This window comes from Phoca vitulina, unplaced genomic scaffold, assembly GCF_004348235.1.
Source record: "Phoca vitulina isolate PV1807 unplaced genomic scaffold, GSC_HSeal_1.0 scaffold28, whole genome shotgun sequence".
NCBI classification, from domain to species: Eukaryota; Metazoa; Chordata; class Mammalia; order Carnivora; family Phocidae; genus Phoca; species Phoca vitulina.
The window spans coordinates 12,355,516-12,375,603 of record NW_022589731.1 but is presented as its reverse complement, the minus strand read 5'-3'; the positions used below and the strand labels follow the sequence as shown (position 1 = coordinate 12,375,603).

At 33.7% G+C, this 20,088-nt stretch overlaps 1 protein-coding gene across 5 annotated transcripts in view; it reads right to left on the bottom strand.

Moving 5' to 3' along the window:
- ATRNL1 (attractin like 1) overlaps positions 1-20,088 on the bottom strand; it is an 839,540-nt gene that overhangs the window by 525,936 nt on the left and 293,516 nt on the right. For all 5 annotated transcript variants that reach the window (XM_032423422.1, XM_032423427.1, XM_032423424.1 and 2 more), the window contains exon 21: positions 2,959-3,011. In XM_032423422.1, coding sequence (XP_032279313.1) covers positions 2,959-3,011 — 53 coding nt within the window. The remainder of the gene's footprint in view (positions 1-2,958; positions 3,012-20,088) is intronic.

Here is a 20,088-nt window from a genome sequence, read left to right as displayed (position 1 = left end):
TACAAATTAAGACCACAAGCTACTACTACACATACTCTAGAATAGCTATAATCAAAAAGACAGACAATATTAAGTTGGTGAGGATGTGGAATTATTGAAGCATCTATAAATTTCTAGTAGGAATGTAAAATGGCACAGCCATATTGTAAAATCATTTGGCAGTTACTTAAAAAGTTAAACATACATTTATCATACGACCCAGCAATTCTACTTCTAGGAATCTACCCAAAGGAAATGGAACCATATGTCTATACAAAGACCATACGAATGTTCATATCAGCATTTTTCATAACAGCCAAAGGCTAGAAAGAATCCAAATGTTCATCTACTGATGAACAACAAAAATGTGGTATATCCACATGTTGTAGCATTCATTACATTTATTATTTTTTTTTTTTAAAGATTTTATTTATTTGACAGGGAGAGAGAGAGAGAGAGCACAAGCAGGGGGAGCTGCAGAGGGAGAGGGAGAAGCAGGCTCTCAGCTGAGCAGGGAGCCCGATGCGGGGCTCGATCCCAGGACCCTGGGATCATGACCTGAGCTGAAGGCAGACTCTTAACAGACTGAGCCACCCAGGCGCCCCGTATTCATTACATTTAAAAACTAAAATTGCTATACTAAAAAAGTAAAATAGAAACACCTTGTGATCATATTAATTGATACAGAAAAACTATATGACATACACAAACACCCATTCTAATAGGACTGGAGGAGAATTTCTTCAACTTGATAAAGGCATCTAGGAAAAACCTACATCATACTTAATAGTGAAAGACTGAATGTTTTCCCTCTAAAATCAACAACAACAGCAGAACATTTCCATGCTCATCACATCTTTTCACATGGTACCAGAGGTAGTAGCCAATGCAATTAGACAAGAAAAAGAAATAAAAGGCATCATTAGAAGAAAGAAAAAAAATCAAATTCCATAATTGCAAAACACATTATTGCCTGCATTAAAAATATAATGGAATCTACAAAAAAAAAAGGTACTGCAACTAATAACTAAATTTAACGAAGCTGAAGGATATAAAATCAACATAAAAATCAATTGTAGTTTTACTATACAGACACAATTAAATTATATTTATATATATTTATAATTAAATTATACAGACACAATTAAAAATTAAATATTAAAAGATACTATTTACACCAGCATCAAAAATATAAAATATGTAGGGATAAATCTGACAAAAACTGTGAAAGACCTACATAGTGAAAAATACCAAATATTGTTGAGAATAAATTTTAAAATAATTAAGTTAAAAAAGAGATATATATTCATGGCTCAGAAGACTCACTATGGTTAAGATATCAATTCCCCCCAAATTGTTCTACAAATTAAACACAATCTCAATCCAAATCCGAGCACGTGTTTTGGTAAAAACTGACAAGCTGGTTCTAAAATTCATATGTAAACACAAAAGAAATGGAACCCAAAGCCAAAACAAGTTTGTAAAAGAATGAAATTGGAGAATAAATGCTACATAATTCCAAGACTTATTATGAAACTACAGTGGTTGTAACAGTGCTATTTTGGTATAAAAGTAGGCAAATTAATTAACAGAACACAATAGAGATTCCAGAAATAGCCTTTACAGTCTTTTTTTTTTTAAGATTTTATTTATTTGAGAGAGAGAGAACAAGTGGAAGGTGGTGGGGGAGGGACAAGCAGACTCCACGCTGAGCGCAGAGCCTGATATAGGGCTCAATCTCACGACCGTGAGATCATGACCTGAGCCTAAACCAACAGTCAGGCACTTAACTGACTGAGCCACCCAGATGCCCCAGCCTTTACACTCTTATAAATGGGCAACTGATTTTCAACAAAGGTGTAAAAGCAATTCATTGGTTAAAAGAAAATCTTTAAACAAACTGTGCTAGAACATTTGGATACCCATATGGAGAAAAAAATTGATCCATCTCTTGAAATATATACAAATATTAACTCAAAATCAACTGCATTCTTAAATAGAAAACATAAAAATAGAAAACTTCTAAAAGAAAATGGGAAAAGCTTTGTGATCTTAGGTTAGGCTAAGATTTCTCAAAAGAACAGATTGATAAATTGCACTTCATCTTAATTAAAAACTCCTCTTCAAAAAAAAATACTCCTAATAGAGTGAAAAGATAAGTCACAAACTAAAAAAAAAAATATTTACAAATCATATGTCACCTAAAATATTCGTATCTGTAATACATAAAGTACTCTGAAAACTCAATAATGAAAACAATCCAATTTTTAAAAGTGGACAACAGATTTAAACACACTTCATCAAGTAAAAAAAAATAGAGAGCAAATAATCACGTGAACAAATGTTTAACATCATTTCTCATTAGAGAAATGTAAATAAAAAGAGAATTAGATACCATTACACACCTATTAGGACAGCTAAAATTAAAAAGACTAACCATATGAAATACTGAGAGATTTGAAGAACTGAAACTCATACACTCCTGGTGGGAATGTAAAATGATATAACCATTTGAAAATTGTCTCTTAAAAGGTTAAACATACATCTAATGTATGATCACTACCCAGTGAAAGTATCTTTCAGTAAAAAATCAACACAGCTTTTTAGTGATGACCAAAATTGCCCCCTGCAAAAATCTATCACAAAATTCTATTTGTTCAAAATTTAATCAAAATGAAAAGATCATATTAAATCCAGCTGAGATTATTCAAGTCCTATTTTTGTTTCCATGTCCAGAATAAGATCTATTTCTATGTCACTCTTCAAGAGTAGAAAAAAATGCACCAAATATAATTTTTAAAATACAACAAAAGACTGCCTTTCTTAGCAACATACATGGAATTGTATTGTAAGATTTAAGAAATAGAAATGGTAACATATGAATGACAACATCAGCATGCAAGATGAATTTTATTATCTGCAAAATCACCTAAGACTAAAAATATAAACTATTTAAAATGAAAAAGCAAAAGTACTTACAATAACATGTTCCTCTAAGTGGATTACCAACATAGCGATTTTCAGAGTCACATCTGTAGAAATAAAAAACTCATTTACTACTGAGCAACAAAATTCAAAACCTTCATATTTTTTCTTCAAGCAAAACAATAATTAAACTCTACATTAAAACATCTTAAAAACTATACCATTAATCAAATTTTTAAAAACAAATCTTCAAAATAATTAATGTAGAAAGCCAATATTTGAGCATGAGTAGAGAGAAGAAACAGTGAAGACAAATAGTCACACACACAAGATGATAAAGGGGAATGTCACAAGGTAGATGGGGTAAGACTAGGAATTTGGGGATATATATTCTTCCTTAATATTATGAAAAGAAATTGAAAGTCTTGATAAAGATATGGAGATACTTCTAGGTGAAGGAAGAAAATTTGGGGAATTTATAAATCTACATCATTTTCTTACTTCTGGTATTCTTTGAAATATATTTTTCCCCAGTTTCTACACAATGATTTTATATTTTAAAAAAGATCTCCCCAATTGTGTAATAAAGTTTTTTCTGAATTGTCCAACTCTAAATTCAGTAGCTCAAACTCTGAATTTATGTAAGCAGATTATAAAAAATGGAAGAACATAAGAGCATTCCAAATCATGAATTCTAAGTTAAATTAAATTCTTCAAAATTATGGTTAATTATAGCACTGGGAGAAGATCATAAATGTTCTCAAAATTTCTGAAGTTCACATTTATATATCTGTCTCCAGAATTCAATTAAAATGAGAATTAGTGCCTAACAGAGATACAGCTTGATTTCACATAATGTTTTTTCACTGGAACACCCTCCAAAATAAATTATTATAAAATGATATACACGAGGCTAACTGCATAAAGTGACTTAATATTTAAAGTATATGTAAAAGTTTAAAAGATGAGAAAGACCTTCCAAAATGTCTTTAGTTTTAATAGCATTAATCAGAACAGAGGAATAATTTTTATATATATTTTTTAATTAATAAAAGGCCAGACAGTTGAGAATAATAAGCTATAATCAGGTTACATTCTGAATGCATTTTTGAGCCATGGGTTGCTAGTGTTTTTATTCATGAGTTGAAGAGTAAATCTTTTTCCACACTAACTGCAAAATTAAAGTTGAAATACAATAGTCAATTATACCACTAACTTTATTCTCTGTGAAACAATGAAACTTTGGGGGTTAGTTTCCTATAACTTCCCCAAATCGACTTTCAAAATGTGTGATATATAGTTTTCTAGCTGTAGAAAATGATCATACTCATTATTGCTAGGTTAAGCACTTCAGGTTCTCTACTATTTCTATATTTTGTTCCTTCATTTAAGCTCACCTCCATAAATCCCATCACTTTGTACCAAATTTATACATATACTGAAGGACTGATTCACAATACTATTATAATTCCTTTTTCTGTCACAAAAAATATGACTTGTGCCAAATGGATATCTCAATACTACTTTTATTTTATTTTTTTAAAGAGTTTATTTATTTATTTGAGAGAACACAAGCAGGGAGATCAGCAGAGGGAGAGGGAGAAGCAGGTTCCCCACTGAGCAGGGAGCCCAAACTGGGGCTCAATCTCAGGACCCTGGGATCATGACCTGAGTTAAAGGCAGATATTTAACTGATTGAGCCATGCAGGTGCCCCTCAGTACTACTTTTAGAATAGGAAAATATTCAAAATAATAGTGCCTGCCTTGTTATGCATGATATTCCCTGCATATCATATTTGTCTAAATAAATGGCTTTCAAAGTACCATAGCAATCTAAAGTGACTTTGACAAATGTTAAGGATTTCAAGTACTTTTTAATTAATCTATATGTTGACTTTAAGAGCTCTGGATACAAACCTATATCCCCATATGGAAGTTACACAGTATTTATTCTGGTTGATAATATTAAGTTTATTCAAATTATTTAATATCATATTGGAATAGAAGTTATTGTAATATGTTACCTTCAACATAATGTAATTTTTAAGAGGCCATGGTTAAAATTTTATTTTCTCCAAGCTACAAATTATCTCAGGAGGATGAAATTATATGCTTTTGTTTAGGAAGTAATTTTTGCTACGTTTCATTACTCAAGCCCAGAATTTTAACGGAAATAAGGAATTAATACCACCTTGTTAAGAACTAAGCTGAGGGGCACCTGGGCGGTTAAGTGGCTGACTCTTGGTTTCAGCTCAGGTCATAATCTTGGGGTAGTGAGATGGAGCCCCATGACGGGCTCTGTGCTCAGCTTGGAGTCTGCTTCAGATTCTCCCTCTCCCCCGCACCTCCCCTTGCTCATGTACTCAAGTGCTTGCACACACTCTCTCACTCTCTCTAAAATAAATAAGTAAATAAAACCTTACTTAAAAAAAAAAGAATTAAGCTGAGAGGCCTTATAGAGTTCTTGAAGGTGTCCAATATAAAATTATATTCTCTTTTAAATTTTCAAACTCAAAAAAGCAAATTAGAATATATTGTCTAAAGATCTTTATATTAATAAGTATTGAGACAATTTTGAATGTATTAAAAGTATTTTCAAAATGTATAATTATGAGCAGAGTTTAAACATCAATTTTTAGTAATTTAATTTCAGCTATCATCTAAAAAATCATTAGTGCCTGCAAATAACTAAGGAAATAAATAGTTCCAAAGGAAATATAATGAAACGTTAGGCATAAAACTCAGCCTGCAAAACACAAAAGTAGGCATAAATATAATACATTCCTTATTTTTCATTGGGACATCTCAACATCATCAGGACGGCAGTTAATTTGAAAGGTAATTTTCAATTTTGCCAAATAAAAATTCCAATACGCCTTAAAGGAGTTAGAAAAGTTGATCTTAATGTTCACATGCAGAGGTAAACATATAATAGCCCAAGCAGTCATTGATAGATGAATGTATAAGGAAGATATGGTATGTATACACAATGGAATATTATTCAGCCATAAAGAATGATATCTTACCATTTTCAACAACATGTATATATAGACCTATAAAGTATAATGCTAAGTGAAATAACTCAGAAAAAAAAAATATCATATGATGTGGAATTTAAGAAACAAAACAAACAAGCAAAGGAAAAAGAAAAACCAAGAAATAAACTCTTTTAACTACAGAGAACAAACTGATGGTTACCAGAGGGGAGGAATGTAGGGGGATGGATGAAATAGGTGATGGTGATTAAAGAGTGCACTTATCATGATGAGCACTTAAGTAATGTACAGAATTGTTGAATCACTATATTGTATACCTGCAACTAATATAACAATGTATGTTAACTATACTGAAATTAAAATTAAAAATTTAATTAAAAAAAACAATGAAAAGGAAGAGCTTTGAGGGGAACTAGACTTAAAAGATATTAAAATATATTCAAGGTCTATACAATTAAAATAGTGTAGTATCAGTGCATTGATAGAAAGACCAAAGGTACAGAATAGCAATTCCAGAAACAGGCTCAACTACGATATACTAAAAATCTAGCGTATCATATGATAAAAGTGGTATTTTAAATGATCAAGGTAAAGTCTTTTTCACAAATGGTATTCAGACGACTGGATAGGCATTTGGAAAAATATAAAATCAGATCCAGTCCTCACACCATACACATACAAAAAACTCTAAATGAATCAGACATCCTAGCATACAAAATAGAATTTTAAACAATTAGAAGAAAAAATTGCATGATAACATGGGTATACTTAAAGGCATGGTAAAAAGAAATGCCATTAGTAAAATCAAAAGATAGGACAAATTGTGAGAACACTGACAATATATGTGAGCTAAAAGGGCTAAAATCCTTAATTTATAAAGAACTCTTTAATAATAAGGAAAGGACAATTCCATAGAAAAACTGGCAAAAGCCATAAATAGATAATTCACAAAAAATTATATAACAGTGGTCTTAAATATATGAAAAGATGTTCAACTTCACTTTTAAACAGGGAAATATGAGCTAAATCTATACTAAGATGCCACTTCTCCCTCATCAGATTGTCAAAATTTCAAAATTATAGCAATATGCTCTGCTTATGAGACTGGGCAAACAGTGCTCCTATACAATTATGAGCTGGTGGGAATACAAAATGAGAAAATCTCTATGGAGGAAAATTTAGCAATATCTAACAAATCTACGCGAGCATTTATTCTTCAACCCAACAATCCCACTTATAGGAACTTGGAAGTAAACCACCAGCAATATGAAAATATATGAGCACAAGTTTATTTACTGCAGCATCATTTATAATTACAAAATATTGTAAATGATCTAAATGTCCATGCACACAAGATTTGTTAAATAAACTACAGTACATAAACACAGTGGCATATCATACATCTGTAAATAAAACCAAACAAAAAAGATAATGAAGATCTTTATGACTTAATACAGATACATATCTCTGATATGTTACCTTTCGTGTAAGAAGGAAAAGAATGAATGTATGTGTATATGTGTGTATATATATATATACACACACATATATGTAAGAAACATATGCATGTATATAAAACATATATATAGATATATAGAGATATATAGAGATGTGAATCACAGGAAGGATAAACAAGAAAACAATGAAGTCAGTTACCTACTGGAGGAGAAAGGAGGAAATGGGAACTAATCTCTCTAAGTATATTTTTAAGTACTTTTGTCTTTTGAAAGAATGTCAATGTTCAACATATTCCAAAATATATACATATTAAACCAATAAGAATGAGAAAGAGGAAAAAAACCTTAAAACAGAAACTAAAAGAAATGAATCTAATGAATTTCAAATGAATACTATTTAGCCATCCTGAAGGGAAAAGAAGGAAGGGAGGGAGGGGAGTAGGAGGGGAGAGGCGAGGAGGAACAGAAAAGGAAGGAAGGGAGGAAGGGAAGACAGAAAAAAGAAGAGGGACCATTCCAAATAACTTCTTAACGCAGTATCTGACTATATATCCTCAAGCTGAGCAGAGTAAGGTGGAGGAGTCAAACTTTGAAATCTTTTTAGGTTTGCTTATTAAAGTGATATAGACAAAGCAATTCTGAAAGTATTTCTTATATTACAGAATTGAGCAAATAAAGAATGTATTAATGTCATTGGAAGCCAGTGTTCTCACTGAGGAAGAAGAGACACACAGATATTAAACTGGAAAAGGTCCAAAAGAACCTTAGAGGGATACATTGGAATTGGAAGTCTGGGTATGAAGTAATGTTTTCTAAAATATGTATATGTGTGTATATGCATGCATATGTACACATGTACATGTATATATGTACTTATTTGTACATATAAATAAATATTTCCTAGTTCTGTTCACTGAACAGTCCACTAAGTTAAGACAGCAAAGAGCATAGTTAGCACCAAGATATTAGCCTCTAATATAATTCTTCATTACAAGGAATCAGAGTTCTATAAAAATATTTTTTTTATTTTTTTTTAAAGATTTTATTTATTCATAAGAGACAGACAGAGAGAGAGGCAGAGGGAGAAGCAGGCTCCCCGCTGAGCAGGGATCCCAACGCAGGACTCGATCCTAGGACCCTGGGATCACAACCCGAGCCGAAGGCAGACACCCAACCATCTGAGCTACCCAGGCGCCCTAAAAATATTTTTAAAATGGCTGATTTGAGGCAGGACAGGTATAAGATGTGCCTGGAACATCTTCTTATATGAGAAAGTAAGGAAGTATTCACAAAATGATGGGTATATGTCACAAAAATACAAGTGAGCTTTAAGTAGCTCCCACTGGCCAAATCTGGAACAAGATGAGTGCTAAGTGATTAAGTATAACAGTGATTTATAAATTATTGGAGAAAACAGGAATTCATTTATTATCACCAATAATAAATAAATGGTGGAGAAGGAAGAGCTCTTACTAAAAGTACAATTTTAAGAACTCACTGGTAAATGGAGAGGAAGTATGGGAATTGGTAATCATCATAGTAAAGATAGAGACCAGAGAAGAATAATAAATTTTTTCTTCTTATAAATATGTCATATCCTATAAGACAAATTTGCCTCATGTCTAATTCACTCAAAAAAGAAAAAAGAAAAGAAAAAAAAAGAAAGAATTCAGGTCTACTTATCATATCTCTAATCAAAATCCAAAATCTTGCATTCAAATAGCAGAGTCACCACCCATGGAAAAATATATTCATTACAAGGGATGAAATAAATGAAATCTCAAGTAAATATAAAAATGTATATGTGTAAAAATTTATAAATATATGTATAAACGTATCACCTATACCTAATGCTGTGCTATGCAAATGAATGATCTTCCCATCTCATTTCCCACATATCAAAATCAATTGATAAAACCATTTATGCAAATCTATTACAAATATAATCAGCTGATATATTGAAATGTTTGGCACAGTCATCATAGATTTTCATGTAACCTATATAATAATGTGATTGGGAATCAAGATTATCATAACCTATCAATTTCATTGTAGACCTCATACATAAATGAAATTAAAATATCAGAATGGAGTACCTCACAATTATTTTCAACAAAGGAGAGAGCAATATTACAAAGAAAATTCTAAATTCTTTCTTACTAAAATTTTACATATACGAATGTGAAATAATCAGATTAAGAAAAAATGTTTTAAGGTATGTTTTACTTTCTATTATTTTAAAGATTATTTATTTATTTATTTGAGAGAGAGAGAGCACAAGTGGGAGGAGGAGCAGAGGGAGAGGGGCAGGCAGTCTCTGTGCTGAGCGTGGAACCCAACACAGGGCTCGATCCCACAACCCTGAGGTCATGACTTGAGCTGAAATCAAGAGTTGGATGTTTAACCAACTCAACCACCCTCGGGTGCCCCAAGCTGTTTTGTTTGGTAACAAACCACTGTGTTAAGTAACACATAAGTAAAATTTCTTTTTAAATAGTCTGTTTTTAGAAAAGCCTTAATTTGCATTGTTAAAATTATTTTGCCCATTCAGGAAAGTATATTTTTTCTATCAAGGATTGAGATGCCCTTCATAGTTTCAAAACCCTAAAAGCACGTAAGGTATGTATTATATATTTAATACACAAATATATAATTCAACTAAATAAAATAAAAGATCAATTGGATATATTTGCACTAGTTATCTACTGCTAAGTAACAAATCACAAAAGCTTAGCAACTTTAATCAACACATATATATTATCTCACAGTTTTTGTGGGTCAGGAGTCTGAACATAGGGCAAAGTTGGGTTCTCTGATTCTGAGATGAGGTAGGATACAATCAAGGCATTGGCTGGACCTGGGGTCTGCTGTATAGCTGTAATGAAGGTGTCAGCTGGGGTTGGGTTCTCTTCAGAGGCTTGACTGGGGTTGGGCTGCTTCTGAGCTCCCTCAGGTTGCTGGCAGAATTTATATCTTTGTGACTATAGAACTAAAGGCCTTGGTTTCTTACTTATTATTGGCTGGAGGCTGTCCTCAGCTCCCAGAGGATGCCTTCAGCTCCACTTAATTCTTCAAAGGCAGCCAGAAAGGGAGAAACTCTCTAGATCAAATCTTCTGGCAAGACACAGACTTAGGGGCACCTGGGTGGCTGTTGGTTAAGCGACTGCCTTCGGCTCAGGTCATGATCCTGGAGTCTAGGGATCGAGTCCCACATTGGGCTCCCTGCTTGGCGTGGAGTCTGCTTCTCCCTTTGACCCTCCCCCCTCTCATGCTCTCTCTCTCTTTCTCAAATAAATAAATAAAAATCTTAAAAAAAAAAAAAGACACAGACTTAAATGGGTGCCTGGTGGCTCAGTCCGTTAAGAGTCTGCCTTTTGCTCAGGTCATGATCTCAGGTCCTGGGATTGAGCCCCGAGTCAGGCTCTGCTCAGTAGGAAGTCTGCTTCTCCCTCTCACTTTCTCTCTGGGCTCTGTCTCTGTCTCTCTTTCTCGCTTTCTCAAATAAATAAAATCTTTTTTAAAAAAAGGACAGACTTAAAGTATATATACGGAAATGACATGTTATAATTATAGAAGTGATATACCATTATCCTTGCCATATTTTCTGGTTTAGAAGTCAAAGATCCTGCCCACACCATATAATAGTGTGAATACCAGGAGGCAGAGATCATTGATAGTCATCTTAAGGTCTGTCCACTATAAAATTTTGTTATAAGTAAAATTTCTTACTATAAAATATTGCAATACATTTATTTGAGATATGAACATATACTAATCTAATTCACACAATAATTTGAGAAATTAAATTACCTGATGAAATTCAAACTCAGATTATAGGAGGTAAAGTGAATGTGAAGGGAAAGTATAGATATAAATAATAATTATTTAAGCATATTAATATTGTACTATATAAATTACATTAATATTTCTAATATGTAGGCCAAGTAATATTTTTAAATTCAGAATCTTTCTGCATAAAGATTAGATACAAACATTAAAAGCCTTCAGAAGTCTTCTGAATGGTTTAATTAAAAACATAACTTCAAAGTATTCTCTGTCTAAAGCAAAGGGATAATCATCCTCTATTCCTAGTAAGCAAACTAAGCAAACAGCCAGACCTTTTAAGAAAACAGATTTAGGCTGAAATATATATTAGGGATTTTGAAAGGGCAAATATTGTCATTACATGTTACCTAAATAATGACTATCACTTCTGTGAATTACCACATTGCATTATAAATATAACTTTTAAAAGAGAAAATATAAAATAATTCCACATTCTAAGTGCTAAAATACAGCATTTCATCTTGTCCCTATTAATTTAAATATTTAAATATATATACATATACATCTTATCATGAAATATACTTTTTCTACTCAGAAACTAAAAAACAGGGGTGGATATCTAATTGCATTAATTTTGAAATATCATGACAGATGATTTAAAACAGCTGGGAATCTGATAATAAATTTGCATTTTTCATGAGAAATTATAAAAAGTACACACAAGATAAAACACACTTACTTCTGTTTTGTTTTTCCTCTAAAAATACCCATTAAAATGATATATAATATGAACAAAAATATGATATTAAGGAGTAGCACAGTATCAATATTAATAACACATTTCTAAGGCAATTTAACTTAAAAAAATCAGAAACAAAGGTAAGATAAATCCTCAAATAGTACAGGAGGTACAGGTTTTTAAATTATAAGGCTGTTTATGGATTTCAGAGACCAATAATGATAACTAGAACTAACCAGGTAAGTTAAAGACAACTCAAAAAGGTAGAGTTTACTTTCTTATGCTTAAAGGCTAGAGAGCAAAAGAGTGAAAAATGACTGTATGCAGAAAAGGATGGAATCCCAGGATCATCTGGGGGATCCTTTTGTCCCTAATTACAGATGGGGACAATATTTCACAGGGAAATGGATTAGAGTCTAGGTCCACCAAAGTTTAGTGAGCTATGTCCTAAAGAGTAATCTTAGGAAATGAGCATCGTGAGGCCTTCCAGAGACTGCAGATCTACTTTGAACCAAACTTATCTACAAAAATGAGTAAGGCTCTACTGTTCTCATGCACATAGCAGAATTAAATTCTCTTTGGAAAAGATTTCATCCAAGATCTCAATCTATAATTAGATTTTGCAAATGTGGTATTGAGGACAAAATGAAAAATAACCAGACATGGAAACAGATAAGGAAACAAGAACAGGAGCTATCAGAAACAAAGGATGATGAAATAGGGCTACAGGAATCCAGATATTATCAGGAAAAAGACACAGGTCTTAAAATAATGATCTTTATTATAATGGAAGAGATGAAAGAAAAAATTTGAAATTTGCCTTAAAAAATGGAAACAATAAAAGACAATTAGAAACTATAATAGATAAGTTTAAGAATTTAATCTGAAAAAGTGGGAACGATAAAAAGAACAAAATGAAAATGCAGTAATCAAAATTAAGAACAGAATGGACGAGATTAACAGCAAATTAGACACAGTAGAAAAGAGAAAAGTGAACTGAAAACAGGTCAGGAGACACGGGAAAAATATGAAAGAGACATAAACGATATGGGGTTACTAGAGGCCCAAAGTAGAAGACAGAGGAAACAGAGAAGAAGAAACATTTGAAGAGTAGTAGCTGAACTTTCTAAAATTCCTGACATTATAAAAGAAAAAAATAATTATAAGAAGGATTAAGCATATCAAAAATTTTTGTTTAAAAACCAAAGAATAAAAATAAAATCAGACATAAAAAGAAATTAAAAATCTGAATACTTTATATTCTTTTAAAGAATTGAATAGTTTATATCTTATTTTAAAGAAATACTTAGAACTTTTCCATGTAGAAAAATCTAGGGCCATTTTGCTACCGTACGGATATTACTTAATAATGGAGAAGACAAGGAAGTTTTAAACAGAACTCCCCAAAAATCACTAACCACATGGAAAAGATTAATGTTTCAGATTATATTAAAATTAAGAACTTCTCTTCATCAAAGATATACAAAATAATGTGTAAATCCAAACCACATAGTGGTATTTACCACACATATCACCAACAAAAGACATGCATCCAGAATGTATAAAACATTATTACAAATGATTAAGAATCCAGTAGAAAAAAAAATCACAAGAAATTTGAAAGAGCACAATTTCATAAAAGAGAAAAAATTGGTGTTAAACATATGAAATCTTTTAAAGATTAAACAAATGGATATTTGAGAACTTTAGCTCTTAAGAAAATCCAAATTCAACTTGCAACATCAGAATCCTTAAAACTAAAATGTCTTAATACCATGTATTGTCAAGTGTATAGACATTAAGAAAACTTTTACAGCCCTGGAAAGAATATAATTTGATGTAACAATTTTACAAAACAATTAATCCTCTGAAATTGAAAATATAGATACCAAATACATACCCATCAAAAATGTACACGTTGTGAATCAGGAGATATACATGAGAATAACAATAAGTGCATTAGATTTCATGTAAAGCAAAAACAAAACTAAGATCAAATAAGACATAGGAGAATGAATAAATGAAGGGTGGAATAACAGTGCAATGAAATATTCTACATCATTGAAAAGGATCAAATTACAACTACATGGATGCAACAACTTAGATGAATATCAAAACATGTTGGGTGAAAAATGTGACACAAAACACTATAGCCTCAGACTAGAAGAAAATCTTTGCAAAAGATATATCTGATAAAGGGCTGTTATCTAAAATACATGAAAAACTGTTAAAACTCAACAATAAGAAAACAAACAACCCAATTAAAAAATGGGCCAAGACTCCACACCAAAGAATATATACAAATAAGGTATAGCAAATACGCACACAAAAAGATGCTGTACATCATATGTCATCAGGGCCATTCAAACGAAAATAACGAGATAGACACACTTTTGTGTGTATCAACTTTTGTGTGTAACGACTACACACAATTTTGAACAGGCAAAATCCAGAACACTAATAACACCAGATGCTCATAAGCATCCTAGAGAAGAACACAGGTAGCAACCTCTTCAACCTCAGCCGCAGCAACTTCTTCCTAGAAACATTGCCAAAGGCAAGGGAAGCAAGGGCAAAAATGAACTATTGGGACTTCATCAAGATAAAAAGCTTTTGCACAGCAAAAGAAACAGTCAACAAAACCAAAAGACAACAGAATGGGAGAAGATATTTGCAAGTGACATATCAGATAAAGGGCTATAAAGAACTTATATCTATAAAGTTATAAAGAACTTATCAAACTCAACGCCCAAAGAATAATCCAATCAAGAAATGGGCAGAAGACATGAAGAGACATTTTTCCAAAGAAGACATCCAAATGGCCAACAGACACATGAAAAAGTGCTCAACATCGTTTGGCATCAGGGAAATCCAAATCAAAACCTCAATGAAATACCACCTCACACCAGTCAGAATGGCTAAAATTAACAAGTCAGGAAATGACAGATGTTGGCAAGGATGCAGAGAAATGGGAACCCTCCTACACTGTTGGTGGGAATGCAAGCTGGTACAGCCACTCTGGAAAACAATATGGAAGTTCCTCAAAAAGTGGAAAACAGAGCTACCATACGACCCAGCAATTGCACTACTGGGTATTTACCCTAAACATACAAATGTAGTGATCCAAAGGGGTACGTATAGCAGCAATGTCCACAATAGCCATACTATGGAAAGAGCCAAGATGTCCATCAACAGATGAATGGAATACGAAGATGTGGTGTATATATATACAATAGAATATTACTCAGCCATCAAAAAAAAAAAACGAAATCTTGCCGTTTTGCAACGACGTGGATGGAACTAGAGGGTATTATGCTACGCAAAATAAGTCAATCAGAGAAAGACATGTATCATATGATCTCACTGATATGAGGGATTCTTAATCTCAGGAAACAAACTGAGGGTTGCTGGAGTGGTAGGGGGTGGGAGGGATGGGATGGCTGGGTGATAGGCGTTGGGGAGGGTATGTGCTATGGTGAGCGCTGTGAATTGTGCAAGACTGATGAATCACAGACCTGTACCTCTGAAACAAATAATACATTATATGTTTAAAAAAAAAAAGAAGAAGATAGCAGGAGGGGAAGAATGAAGGGGGGGAAATCAGAGGGGGAGACAAACCATGAGAGACTATGGACTCTGAAAAACAAACTGAGGGTTCTAGAGGGGAGGGGGGTGGGGGGATGGGTTAGCCTGGTGACGGGTATTAAGGAGGGCATGTTCTGCATGGAGCACTGGGTGTTATATGCAAACAATGAATCATGGAACACTACATCAAAAACTAATGATGTAATATATGGTGATTAATGTAACATAATAATAAAAAAAACTAAAAAAAAAAAAACAGCCTTCCCATGGAGAACCAATCTGATTTTAATATAATGTATGGCCCCTCTTAGAACATTAATACTACTGGAAAAGGTGAGTGGCTTGGGATTTGCTACTAAGGAACCCCAAAGAAGATAAACAAATGGCAGGAAGCATGTTTTAACAATGTTCGATGTTGAGAGACTCCCTATTGCCCAAGTCTAGGAACACCTTGCTGATTTGGACAAGAAAAGGACAATACACCAGCAGTAGGGATTCTAGCATAGTTTATCTGTGAAGCACATTCTTTACAGGGTACTATTTACACAATGTAGCAGAGTCACAGACATTGTAAACAAAACAGAAACAAAAAAACAAAACTTTTAATAAGTTAACATCTCATTGATTAAGAAATACCCCCAATAGGGTGCTCTCTTTTGCTACCAAATGCTTTTTTAAATGGTGTGGATGTTATAGCCTTGACTACTACCTCCTCAGAGGAAGGTTTCTTTGGGGTCATGTTCAAACTCCTCTGCCAAGAGGACTGAGGGGACACTCATGGAATATGACCAAAATACTGACAACTGGTCATCATGTTTCCAGACTTCATAAAATCAAAGACTCCTGGATACCAGGTTCTTAATGTAAGTTTCTTCTGTATTTAAAAGGCCAACAAAGGCTTAATCACATAGGGACTACATCATAGCTTTAAAAAACTAGTTCCTTCTCGCTTTTCCATCAAATTTGCCACCACCAACTAAATTGAGGGGAACGCCAAAGGCTCCTGTGCCCCAGCCCCCAACAGTGATTATCTGAAAGAAGCCTGTCATCTCTACCCTCTTAGGAGAGAAATGACACATGTCACTTGTGTACCTCACCCTAAGCCAAAGCCAATTCCTCCATATCCCTAAGGAATACATAGGACTTGACAGAATGGACCAGATGAAAACACATCATGCTCTCTATAATTAACAAAACCAAGCTGCTAAACTAGCTGTTCTAGGAGATGTCCTTAAGTATAAATTACACACCACTCTACATTCAAGGAAATAACACCCTTCACCCTTCTCTGTCCACTAGCCTCTTCCCTTCCCCATGAGAAAAACATCCTCTTCCTAAAGGTACAAGTCTTACAAAATAAAAACTGTGCCAGGAAAAATAAATTTAAACTGAGAAATCACACTTTCTTTGACTATTCAGACACAATCAGAATATAATAAATAGTCTCATAGGGGATTAACAAAGGTACCATTTTCCAAAATGAATGAAAGGATTTTTTTTTTTTTATTAAATACTTTAGCTTTTATTTTCCTCTATAGCATGACTTTATTTTTTACACAAGACAGAAATGGATACCTAGAATTTGGGCCTTATCTATTAAAACTGACCACAACAAACATTTTAGCACTGTCATGTCTGAAAATCAAATTGAAAAGAAAAAAAAAATGTAAACCAAGGTGAAACCCTCAGATGTTTCCTGGAGTCCGTAGTCTCTCACGGTTCGTCTACCCATCTGATTCCCCCCCCGCCCTTTTAGTTTTCCCTTCCTTCTCCTAATGTCCTCTGTGCTCTTCTTTATGTTCCACATATGAGTGAAACCATATGATAATTGTCTTTCTATGCTTGACTTATTTCACTTAGCATAATCCCCTACAGTTCCATCCATGTCCATGGAAGTGTTGGGTATTCATCCTTTCTGATGGCTGAATAATATTCCACTGTATATATGAACCACATCTTCTTTATCCATTCATCTGTCGATGAACATCTAGGCTCCTTCCATAGTTTGGCTATTGTGGACAATCCTGCTATAAACATCGGGGTGCATGTGCCCCTTCTTTTCACTACATCTGTATCTTTGGGGTAAATACCCAGTAGTGCAATTGCTGGGTCATAGGGTAGCTCTATTTTTAACCTTCTGAGGAGCCTCCATACTGTTTTCCAGAGTGGCTGTACCAACTTGCATTCCCACCAACAGTGTAAGAGGGTTCCCCTTGCTCCACATCCTCACCAACATTTGTTGTTTCCTGGAATGTGTGGTTGTCATGACATACTGAAAGTCTGTGAAAAAAGAATCTTTTATATGTCTAATAAAAATGTTTTAAAAAGATATGCGATGATAAAGGATTAAAGGATGAAAACAAGAGAGATAAAGGAGGTCTACTATCAGAAATCAAAGGGGAACATTAGCATACTCTATCACAGGGAAAAACAGCTTATGGAATTCCATATACAGAATACAAAAAATGTAGACAGGTACTGAACACATTGTGTAAAACTATTTCATGTAGACCCAAAGACACCGCAGATTAAAAGTGAAGGGGTGAAAAACAATTTACCATGCTAATGGACACCAAAAGGAAGTTGGGGTGGCAATCCTTATATCAGACAAATTAGATTTTAAACCAAAGACTGTAATAAGAGATGAGGAAGGACACTATATCATACTTAAAGGGTCTATCCAACAAGAAGACCTAACAATAGTAAATATCTATGCCCCTAACATGGGAGCAGCCAATTATGTAAGCCAATTAATAACAAAAGCAAAGAAACATATCGACAACAATACAATAATAGTGGGGGACTTTAACACCCCCCTCACTGAAATGGACAGATCATCTAAGCAAAAGATGAACAAGGAAATAAAGACTTTAAATGACACACTGGACCAAATGGACTTCACAGATATATTCAGAACATTCCATCCCAAAGCAACAGAATACACATTCTTCTCTAGTGCCCATGGAATATTCTCCAGAATCGATCACATCCTAGGTCACAAATCAGGTCTCAACCAGTACCAAAAGATTGGGATCATCCCCTGAATATTTTCAGACCACAATGCTTTGAAACTAGAACTCAATCACAAGAGGAAAGTCAGAAAGAACTCAAATACATGGAGGCTAAAGAGCATCCTACTAAAGAATGAATGGGTCAACCAAGAAATTAGAGAAGAATTAAAAAAATTCATGGAAACCAATGAAAATGAAAACACAACTGTTCAAAATCTTTGGGATGCAGCAAAGGCAGTCCTAAGAGGAAAGTATATAGCAATACAAGCCTTTCTCAAGAAACAAGACAGGTCTCAAATACACAACCTAACCCTACACCTAAAGGAGCTGGAGAAAGAACAGCAAATAAAGCCTAAACCCAGCAGGAGAAGAGAAATAATAAAGATCAGAGCAGAAATCAATAAAATAGAAAATCAAAAAAATCAATAAAATAAAATAGAAAGCAAAAGTAGAACAGATCAATGAACTAGGAGCTGATTCTTTGAAAGAATTAACAAGATTGATAAACCCCTGGACAGACTTATCAAAAAGAAAAGAGAAATGACCCAAATCAACAAAATCATGAATGAAAGAGAGGAAATCACAACCAACACCAAAGAAATACAAACAATTATAAGAACATATTATGAGCAACTCTATGCCAGCAAATTAGATAATCTGGAAGAAATGGATGCTTTCCTAGAGATGTATCAACTACCAAAACTGAACCAGGAAGAAATAGAAAACCTGAACAGACCTATAACCACTAAGGAAATTGAAGCAGTCATCAAAAATCTCCCAACAAACAAAAGCCCAGGGCCAGATGGCTTCCCAGGGGAATTCTACCAAACATTTCAAGAAGAATTAATACCTATTCTTCTGAAACTGTTCCAAAAAATAGAAATGGAAGGAAAACTTCCAAACTTGTTTTATGAGGCCATCATTACCTTGATCCCAAAACCAGACAAAGACCCCATCAAAAAGGAGAATTAGAGACCAATATCCTTGATGAACATGCATGCAAAAATTCTCACCAAAATACTAGCCAATAGGATCCAACAGTACATTAAAAGGATTATTCACCACGACCAAGTGGGATTTATCCCTGGGCTGCAAGGTTGGTTCAACATCTGCAAATCAATCAACGTGATACAATACATTAACAAAAGAAAGAACAAGAATCATATGATCCTCTCAATAGATGCAGAAAAAGCATTTGACAAAGTACAGCATCGCTTCTTGATCAAAACTCTTCAGAATATAGGGATAGAGGGTACATTCCTCAATATCATAAAAGCCATCTATGAAAAACCCACAGCGAATATCATTCTCAATGGGGAAAAACTGAGAGCTTTCCCCCTAAGGTCAGGAACACAGCAGGGATGTCCACTATCACCACTGCTATTCAACATAGTATTAGAAGTCCTAGCCACAGCAGTCAGACAACAAAAAGAAACCAAAGGCATCCAAATCGGCAAAGAAGTCAAACTCTCACTCTTTGCAGATGATATGATACTTTATGTGGAAAACCCCAAAGACTCCACCCCAAAACTGCTAGAACTCATACAGGAATTCAGTAAAGTGGCAGGATATAAAATCAATGCACAGAAATCAGTGGCATTTCTATACAC